The sequence below is a fragment of the Anser cygnoides genome, chromosome 1 (assembly GCF_040182565.1).
Source record: "Anser cygnoides isolate HZ-2024a breed goose chromosome 1, Taihu_goose_T2T_genome, whole genome shotgun sequence".
Classification (NCBI taxonomy): domain Eukaryota; kingdom Metazoa; phylum Chordata; class Aves; order Anseriformes; family Anatidae; genus Anser; species Anser cygnoides.
The window spans coordinates 143,585,342-143,595,791 of record NC_089873.1 but is presented as its reverse complement, the minus strand read 5'-3'; the positions used below and the strand labels follow the sequence as shown (position 1 = coordinate 143,595,791).

Below are 10,450 nucleotides of genomic sequence, written 5' to 3'. Positions count from 1 at the left end.
AGCATTCCCTTTCTTTGGTTTTACTACATAAAACTTGCAATTTGAGAAGACATACTTACTGTTGTAAGACACCTGCCTGAGATTTATGATTAGAAACTTCCTGCGATACAAAACAGCAGCAGGCTGAAGTAGGCTATTGCATTTCAAGCAATATTCCAGAATGACAGCAAGGTGTGTAGTTCCTCTCCCTCTCTTATTCTCTCCAATTCATTACAAGTGTGCCACCATCCCATAAATCACTGTAAGAAGATGAAAGAACTGTTTCACATCCCCTTTTTCAGACTGACTGGTAGACAGACCCCAGTTTTGAAAGCAGCTAAAGAAGCAACTTTAAGGGACCATACAGTAAACTCCTCAGACCTGGTTTCAGTTCCCTTCTACACATGGAGATTCAAACTGCTACACTTTACAGGGAAAGAAGGCCCTATGTCTCTGTTTTCATTTCTTGAATTTACTTTACTAGCACATCCAGAAGAAGTACAACTGCTACAGACCATGAAACTACGATCCGCTACATAAGGATAAAATTACATAGCATCAGATGTTAATTCTAAATCCCATTCCTTGTTGGCACATCACATCAGCACAAAATGGATATTTCAGTGAATGCAGAGCAAAGCCCTTGATTCTTTGAATAGGGATTAAAGAACAAAGTCTTACGCAAGCTACTTAGTGATAGCCAGGTTTGAGATTGGTGGGTACAAATAAACAAGCAAAACACACAGCCTTAGTCTTACTCTCACACTGCTAGTGAACCTGATCAATTTGTTTGAAATTGTTCTACTCCAGGCTAGCAGTATTTACATTTGAGCAATATGGTTTGCAGTATTCTTCAATGAAATACCAGGAGGGAAAACGTATAGTTTTTGGTGAAATTCAACTACTATAAAGATATTCTTCAAGGATTGGAATAAGATCTTTTATTATCAAAAAGAAATGGGGAGATAATTTAAAAGGCAAAGATTCTCTGTCTCTGAAGGAATACAAAAATATTCAATGGACAAAATGCTAAGGCAATAGCAGCGAAAGACAGTTTCAAAGACAAAAGTAAAATAAAAGTTGTCTATTAGTTGTCTAAAGTGTCAATAGCTTTAAGCATGTTTTTCAAATTTCATACATGCTTAAAGCTACAGTTGAATTTTTAATTATTGTTTCCTAAAAATCATTATGCCATTGTGAATCCAACAAAATCTTAAAAAAAAAAATGAATATTTTAAATTCTACAAAGTGCATTAATGATATCTCACAAAGTAGACAACTGAGTGCGTTTAATGATCATTAACTTTGTTAGGAAATTCCTCATTTTCCTGGAATGACCAGGGGACTTCTGAATGAAAGGGTGCAGATACTCTTAAGTGATCTTCAGTTTGGTCAAATCACTCATTTTGATCAACTCTTTTGGAAACCCGAATTTCTACCCAAAGGGTTGTGACTTCTTTTTTTATAAAGAAAAAAAAAAAAAAAAGAATAAAAAAATCAGATTCTTCTGAACCTCAGATTGTTTGAACAAATGTTTTGGGGTCAAGTGAAGAAACCACTGATCTTACATCTTTAAGGATGGCTTCTTGTCAACTTAAGTCTTTTTCAAGTATGACTTTAAATATGCCACAAGTCAAATAAGATTCACGCAGAAAAGCAAAAAAGATCTAGCAAACAGTTGTCTTAACCTTAGTAGGTCTAAGCACTTTTCAGCCAGGATTTCTAGTTATTGGTTAAAATGAAAATTTGCCTACATTTCAAACAACATAAGTGTTTACTTACCATGCAGGTTTTGTCAGGTTGAAAGTAGATGCAGAGGTAATCTTTCAAACTGCAGACAGTCACAACTTGTACTCAAGAATCTTCTGAACCTTCATTCATCACAGAAACAGAGAGCGATCACTCTCAGTAAGCGAGTCAATGCCAAGACAGCTCAGTCTGAAAAACCTCCTGAAAAAGCAAGAGCAGAATTTGTCACTCTGAACTGTTGACTGCAGGGAGGAAAATGGAAAAGGTAGAAGTGAGAAATGTACTTTTACAAGTACTGATTGGAAAAGTATAGCAAACGATGAATATTAACTTTTCTAAATGAGGCATTTGAGGGCTGACATATAAATGGTTTAGGAATCTTTTTATTATTTATTTATTTATATATATATTTTTTTCTCTTCATGCCCCAAAGCTACCTAGGGGACAAGGAAAGGGCCAGGGCAGCCTGGGGAGGGGGGAGACCCTGTAGTGCCAGTTAAGGGGCTGCGTAACGTAATAAGCCCTTTCAAGGGCTAAATTATACTAAATTATTATAAGGAAGAAGCACGTCAAGGTCCCGGGGGGAGGGGGGGGGGCGGGCCGGGGGGGCCGTAGGGGTGACAAGCAGTGCTGGGGACGACGGCGGGGCGATGCTGGAGCCCCCCAGTGCGCACATCCCCACGCAGAGATGCGGCCAGAGGCTCGCCCGAGGTGCATGGGGTGGGGGGAACAGGGGCTGCCCCTCCTGGCCCTCGCCCCCCAAACCCCGCCGCCCTTCCCCTGCCCTCCTCTCGCCACCCCCAGACCCTACCTGGCTCTGCCGGAGCCGCTCAGCACCGCTCAGCGCCGCGCCGGACGGCTTGGAAGGGGCGGGCAGCAGCGGGGGCTTCTTCCCTCTCACAGCATTCGTGGGAGGAAAGGGCACAAGAAAGTGATGGCTTTGGTATTCGTAATCGAAACGCCGCTTCCTCTGCTCTTCTGCTGAACGCTGGCGGCGGGACGCCTTTCCAAGAAGCGTGATGGAAGTAGGATGGAGCTTAAAGGACGTAAGCTAAATACATATTACGCTAAAAAAGGCATCTTTTTATTTCTGCTACAAATTCCATCCCCCCCTCGCTGGCCGTATTGAGGATGCATGCTGAAAAGCTGATACGCTGCAAAGATTTATTTTTAAAAAAAAAAAAAAAAAAGCAAACCTCACAAATTATGACCTGCAACAAAAGAGAAAAGGCAAAACTTGCAATCCTATAAAAGATCTACTGACACATGGATCTGATTCTTCGGATTTCACTGCTGTCTTTTCTGTGCTAGCATCCGCTTTTGGGGGTAGAGTGATGCAAGGTTTCAAGACACAGAACATTTTATAATTCCATTGTTGTGAAAGGGATGTGGGTAGTTACCTCTAAAGAAACCCTTGTGCCACCAGCTGGCCGGTTTTAAACCAGATTTTGGTCTGTTGGAACTGCGGTTCCATCAAGGATTTCTGACAGCAGCGTTTCCTGTTTAAGTGCTGTTCCAGCGTAAATGAACGTTTGACACTGCTTACTTCACACAGATTTATTCGATACTTACTGTGCAATGACTCATTACACTTGTAAATGAAGTTATTTTGATAGCAGCAGAAAAGTTTTCATCCCCTCATAATTTCTTTTATTTCCAGGGGTGTCGGAACTGGATGGTTTTTAAGGCCCCTTCCAACTGAAACCATTCTGTAGTTCTATGGTTCGGCTTCAGAAACTTGTGTGGTGACAGCCACCCTTTTTTTCTTTTTCCCCTTTTTTTTTTCCTTCTTTTTTTTCCTTTTTAGTTTTTTCTTTTTCACCCAGGACAGAATTTCCCAGTAACAACAGGAGATGTCACTTTGGAGGTGAAATGAGCAAACTGCACTAAAAAAGGATGGGATTCCACAGAGCCGGCAGTTTTCATATTTTGCTGCTGAGGTGAAGCAAAGAAACCCCGGAGAGTTTCACTGCCTCTCTTCATTTGTTTCCCTCATCACAGATTTAAACAATATGCATATAAACACAATCAGACTGTTTGCTAATGTAAATCAGTGCAACTTTAGGAAAGTCAGCTGAGAATCTGAACTAGTGTAACTACTTTTAAAATGTGCACAAGGTGCTTCACAGTGTTTATTGTTCTTATGTGGTTGATTCTAAAACATATATATAATGCATATATTCTAAAGATGACAATGATTTTACATGAGTCTGAAAGCAATTTAGCAGACAACAAATAAACTGTATAGTCAAATATCATCAGTTACTTACTTTGACGAGCTAAGCCTTGATAATGACAGTTTGGAAACAGCTATTCTGTTTCATTCGCTCTTTCACAACAATATTTTCCATTAGTTGTTCTCATATTCATTTGCTTTTATATCCTTTTAAAATGCTCTTAAGCTTCTGAACTTTCAGCTGCATTGCAGAAAGCACCGTGTTCAATTATCCCTTTCAACTAATGTCATAGCTCGCTCTGAGATGTATGAATGTACACAGATGGAATCAAGTTTACAATTTTTAGCTCAGAATAATACAAGTTTTAATGGAGAAGTAATAGCCTTGTAATAGGGATGTAACTCAATAATGAAAACAACTGCTGCTCAGCGTGTCACCCTGCTCATGATGGAAGTGCCATGATGACAATGGAAACACACACTAATATTGAAAACAGTTGTTTTTTTTCTGTGAAGCTTGGACTACCTGACCAATCAGCTGTGGAAGACCAGTTACTTCTCACAGTTTTTCATATCTTACTTTTCCATCCACCATACATAACACAGAGGTGCTAAATGAAAACCTGAACTGTGAAACTGTTTCCGTCATAAATAGCAACACATCCAGCTCTTGTCATCACAGTCTGTGTTCTCTGAGTCTATCTGGTCTTTCTAAATCTACCTCTGATATATCTGCATACCAGCCACATTAATTCTTAGCTGACATTAAGTTATATTCCATCATTTTTCAGCATTATCTATCCCTGAAGTCAAAAAAGCAGGTTCCCAACTGATATCATGTCTGTAGGACCCTCATAAGATTTTCAGAAGCACTGGAATATTCAGGTTGCACATTTTGCAAACTTTCCTCCATATCATACCATCACAGAGTAATTCAGGTTGTAAGGGACCTCTGGAGGTCACCAGGTCTGGACAATGCTCTCAGACACCTGATTATTATTATTAATTTTTTGGGGGGCGAGGGGATGGTGGTGATGGTGGTCTTGTGTGGAGCCAGGAGTTGGACTTGACGAAGCTTGGGATTACAATCTGGTCCAACTGCATTTCTCAGGCATGGCCATCTAGAGCAGGTTGCCCAGGACAGAGTATCTCAAAGAAGGGAGACACCACAACCTCTCCGGGTAACCTGTGTCAGTGCTCAGTAACCACAAAATTATTGTACTTCATATTAGCAGGAACTAGTTTTCATACCATGGAAGTCAAACCAGGAGCTTCACCACTGACATCAAGAGGTTTACAAAGTCAGTGCTCATTCCTGACTCTTCAGTATTTCCTTGTTGCCAGCAATACACAATACACTTGTCAAATATGAAGTATCCAGAAAGCGGTTATATGCCACAAAGACACTTTTGTTTCTTCACAGTATATTATAAGAAATTCAACACTGGATTCTCAGTGTCAGATTCTGAGATGCTCTTCACAGATATGGGTGTCAGGAAATTATAGCAGTATGCAGGTTCTGAAATTTTCACTGTGGTTATTTCTAATGGCATTCTTAAATTAATTTATTTCTAGTTGGCCACAATCATTTGATAGGTGTTCATCCACTAGATGGCACGCTGACTCTTCTCTACTACATGAAAGCAAACACCCTGATTCATTTTTTCAATGGTACAAAAAATTGGGGAGCACAGAACAGAAGTCAAAAAGTATTAAATATCTAGGTGAAGTTCTAATTATGCCACAAAACTATTTTTGTTCTGTGTAGTTTAAGTTTTAACCATTCAAACTGAGTATTTTATAAGCTTTTTACAGTGAAATAAGAGATTTTGACACAGGGCAGAATTCTCTTTTGTTATTCCATTAAAGCAGGTAGCCTGGTGTAATTTTTGTGTATCCAACACAGTATGAAATAAAAAATCCCAATTTTCATTTCATGTTTTTGAAAATTTAGCTATTTTTTAAGCTGCTTATGTTGTAAAAATAGACCACCAGTCTTTTTGTACTGCTTCTTTGACATTACAAATGTGAAAATAGTTATAAATAGATGTTAATTTGAGTGTGTATCTCCAATTTCTGTACTAATCACCAAAGAATATAAAGGTAATCGACAACTTCTGCATTTCTCTGTCATTACTGCAGTCACATATTCACCCCTAGGCTTGGTAAAAGGTCTTTGCCACTCTCAGAATTTACCCCTTTTCTTTCTGTCAAGGCTATACTGTTCACTATTGATAAACCACATTAAGAGTTCTCAGGCATTTTTGGTATTTTTTTTCTTTTTATTTTTTTGTCCTTTGTTGGCCATGAGGCTTGGTGCAAAAAGATTGCCACTACAAGATCTTTTTAGTGGGTCTGTTTTTCACCATCCAAACCACAGGCCTGAAGTCAACAACTGAAGACAAGTCAATGAGATATCCCCAGATTTCAGAATAATCCAGTTATTTGTAGTCCCCCTGCATGTCCTCATCATACCTTCTCCTCCACAACTCTTTTCCAAGTTCAAAATTCACCCCAGAATTTGTTTCCAAGATAGATACCTGGTTATTTTCCTTTCTTTCTCATAAGTGCCAACTACAAAATCTCTATTAAAAAATCATCTTGTAATAGTATTGAAAGTGTATATTTTGTCTTGATCAGAAATTCCTATGAAAAATCTTCATAGTGAAAACCAACAGGCTTTCCTGCTTTCATACATGATTTAGTATTAGTGTTCTTTTTGTGAAAGTTCTTACCATAAGAACTATCAAAACCCCAATTGAGTCTGTAATAAAACAAATCTCTTACGTTGACACAAATACGTTTTGTGGATCTTCCTAAAATGGTGAAGGGGAACTAGAGGGCCCTTTAGGAATGGGTCCCAGTACTGCAGATGGTTTAGTAAGGCAGTAATAAAATGCAGCATTATATGTTTTACAGTTGTGGTGCAGTGAGTGATGACTTCACTTTCACCAGCATTTGAAAATATAATAAATCAATGAAAAGCTCTTTAGTTTGACATTGACCTTCATTTCACTTTGAAAGAAAAATCTATACATGTATTTCATACATGTTCTTCCTATTCCAAATAGCCATCCATAAGTCTGAGGTTTCATATTCAATAAAAACCTACAATGTACAATAAAAGCACTTGGTAACATTAGATATTCTGCATCTGATTTTCTCTTTTCAAGTCCATCTCTGTAGCTGATCTGAAGCTCAAAAACAAACCTTTGCTGACTGTAAGAAAATTCCTGTTTCTAGAACCTAAAAAGATTAAATTTCCCAAGGATATATGCACTAGAACATGCTTTGATCATGCACCCCTGCACTCAGAGGGGATTTTACTCTGACCTTTGCATCTCAGGCTATTCTCTGTCAGAACAAAGTAAAACCAGGCATAATATCAAAGCAGGAAAAAATGAAAAAATGGATACTGGAAGTTATAAAATTGCAGTAAGTCTCTATTTTTTTTCAGTAGCTTAAAGGAATGCTAGCCATGTACAATATATATATATATGTTTATATAACGTAAATTTTAAAATGTTATTTGTATCAGACAGTAGTAGTAACAGTATGGTCTATCATGCCTGAAAGATTTAAAATACTACTAGCTATAAGAATTTATATATGTGTATCTTTAATCTCAAAATCACTTTCTAATAGCTCTATAAGATAATTTCCCCTTTTATGAGATTCATTTATGTATACATAAATGTATTTATGTATATATGAATGCATATATATGTCAGTCAATCAGTATGTATGCACGTTCCTTAACGCTGCATTTTTTAAAAATGCCTTACTCACATTAGTCTCAAAAGAGCTTTTATTGAAGCATCCCTACTAAGGAAAATAAAATTTTGTGATAGAAGTATGACTATTGAAGCACAAACAAACACATGGTGGATAAAATGAAGAAAACTGCAACATCATGCTTTCTAGTCAAGTAATATAGAAGGTGTTTATGTTTGATCAACCACATTAGAAAGGTAAAGTAAACCTGCAGAATATTCAACTATTCAGAATCAAAACTTTCAGTTATATATCCAAGTACATATAGGAAGAGTACAGGTAGGTTTGTTTCCAATGATATGCAAAATTTTGTACACCATCTGGAATAATTCATTTGCAGAATTCTCAAAGCTCCACAGACTTCCCTCAGCCCCAAAGACCTTCCTCCATCAGTTTACTTTATCACTACTCAATTGAAGGACTTAAAAAAAAAAAAAAAAAGTGAAAAAAACGCAGCCAGACATCCAAACTGCAAAATAATGTTCCTACTGAAAGCAAAAGAAGCTGCAGGTATATGGTTTGACCTGACAGCATACTAGAGCTTTCTTAGACAGACTGTTCATCCAGCATTAACTGAGCATGACGACCTGAGTCTCAGTGGCATAAGGTACCTCACACGTTTCCAGAACTTAGAATTGGATGACTGTGGGTGCACAGTGTGCTGCTCTTTCCATTTGACAGTACCTTGTTTCTTGATGATATATTTAAGAGATTCTTGAAGAGTCTCATACGTCTCCATCATCTCCATTTCCAGCAGGATCACCTTTGTATTGTTTTGAATGAGGGCATTGTATAAAGCAACATGTTGATCATAAGCGAATTCTTTACAATTAAGCAGCTGGTGTGTTAGAAGGATGATCAGCCGTCTGCTCTTCTGTATCCTCTTCTCAATTGCACTGGCTTTATCTAGCAATGCACAAAAAAATGGTGAGACTGAAATTTCTTTTATAGACTCTTTTGTGCATAGGCATTTCATTTCCATTGCTTTTCAACCAGAAGAAACCTGTCTAACTTCAGTCAGATACAGTTTATTCATTAGAAAAAGAGCTTAAAAAACTCACAGTAATCAGTTTCCTTTCAGATGTTTTCTTTAGCTGATATCTTAATATTTTCACTGCTGTTAGGAATTGTTAGGAATTTCTAATCCACAGGTCAAGCTCAGTAGATCTGTATTACATCAAATCTGTGCTTGGTCAATAATTTGCATGTAAGGAATCATATTCTTTCAGTTTAGTGCTCTAAAAAACAATCCTTCAATACTTACCCATGAAAAATAGTCATTTGGAGCCATTTGGGTGACTTACTTCTAAGAGGCTTATTTTCCCGTACAGGGAGTGCTAATACTTCTGTATTACTTCTATATGTATTACAATGTACTTCTATATGTATTACTATGTATTACTTCTATAGCGTGCTAATTTATACGTTAACCCAACAGGGCTGGATCCAGACTTGCAGGGCATCTGATCACCACCATGACTAAAGGTGTTTTTCTTTCCCGCTGAAAAGCTGTTAGGGACAGTTCATTAACCACAGCTGGGACTGTGATGTCGGCTGTGTTGTACCTACGAAACTCAAGCTCTGGGCCAGCTCAGAAAACTCCACATCTAGGATCTGCTTTTCTCAATGACCTGCTGTCCATGAGAAGAACCCTGCAGATGAGTACCTATCTGGTGAAATACTTGTCCCAGTCCGAAGAGTTTTCTGTGGTCTGCGGAAGGGAAGCTGGAGTTGTTTTACTGGAAGTATGTGATGCTGGGCCAAAGAATCTCAAAGTTGGAGCTGAGCTAAGGAATTTTGATGTAACAGCTATTTAATAAAGGCACTCTTTAAGAGACATTATCTATCATCTGCATATGCGACCTCTTTTCCTTTGCTAGAGGTTGCCAGCCCATTGCAAGGGTCTTCTCAGTCTCAGAGAGGCCCAGCATTTGCAATTCCTGGGTCAAGAAGAGGCTGTTCTTAGAGCTTTTTCCAGTCATTTGCCCATGGTTACTGCTGAAGGTAGGACACTTGGCTGCACAGAACATTGGTGCAGTGAAGTATCATCATTCTTATGATCATTTTTATGTTATTTACTCTCTTTGTGTGTGTGTGTGTACAGCAGCTCTGACAGTGTTTAGTTAGATTCTGTGTCAAGGAATGTAGTTGGGGCAACCCAACGGGACCATGAAAAGAATGGAGCAGAAACCTCTTCCTTTGATGGGTAATACTTGCATTTACACTTCTTTCAGGCAACAGATAAGTCACAGAAAATGCCTTTAATCAGTAAGAACAGGAAACAAGAACAACAACAAAAAGTGAATTTAGGAAAACCAAAGGGAGTCCAACAGCTGTGTAGTGCTGTTTGTCACTTGAATCATTCTCTTCATCTTTTTTATTACTGGAAGAGCACAAGTTACAAATTACAAAGCTTTGCTCTGGAACTAAGTGTCATGAACTCTTCTTCAAATAATAATCCCATTTTATATCCTTGCTACATTTCTTTTTCTGGAAATACATGGAGTTTAACAGTGAAAAATATGATTCATCAAATGATATGATACTTATTCGGGAAAGTTTACAGTAACTCAGTGGTATTTGCTGATAATACTCCTGATTTACTCTGTGTTTAGCATATTTTAACTGTAAGGTTTTGGATTTGGAAATCTGATAACAAAAGAATCAAGATCAAGATCAAGGTAAACAAGAGTGGGGAGTGTATGCGTAAAGTCCATCTGCCTGGAAGCAGGGAACTTTTAAGTGCTCCCCATGACAGACTGATTCTGAACA

General features: G+C 38.1%; 1 protein-coding gene across 7 annotated transcripts in view; it reads right to left on the bottom strand.

The window, feature by feature from the left end:
- Positions 1-2,910: 2,910 nt before the first annotated feature.
- IL1RL1 (interleukin 1 receptor like 1) overlaps positions 2,911-10,450 on the bottom strand; it is a 29,922-nt gene continuing 22,382 nt past the window's right edge. For all 7 annotated transcript variants that reach the window (XM_013190249.3, XM_066984513.1, XM_013190245.3 and 4 more), the window contains exon 12: positions 2,911-8,584. In XM_013190249.3, coding sequence (XP_013045703.1) covers positions 8,238-8,584 — 347 coding nt within the window. In that variant the 3' untranslated portion in view covers positions 2,911-8,237. The remainder of the gene's footprint in view (positions 8,585-10,450) is intronic.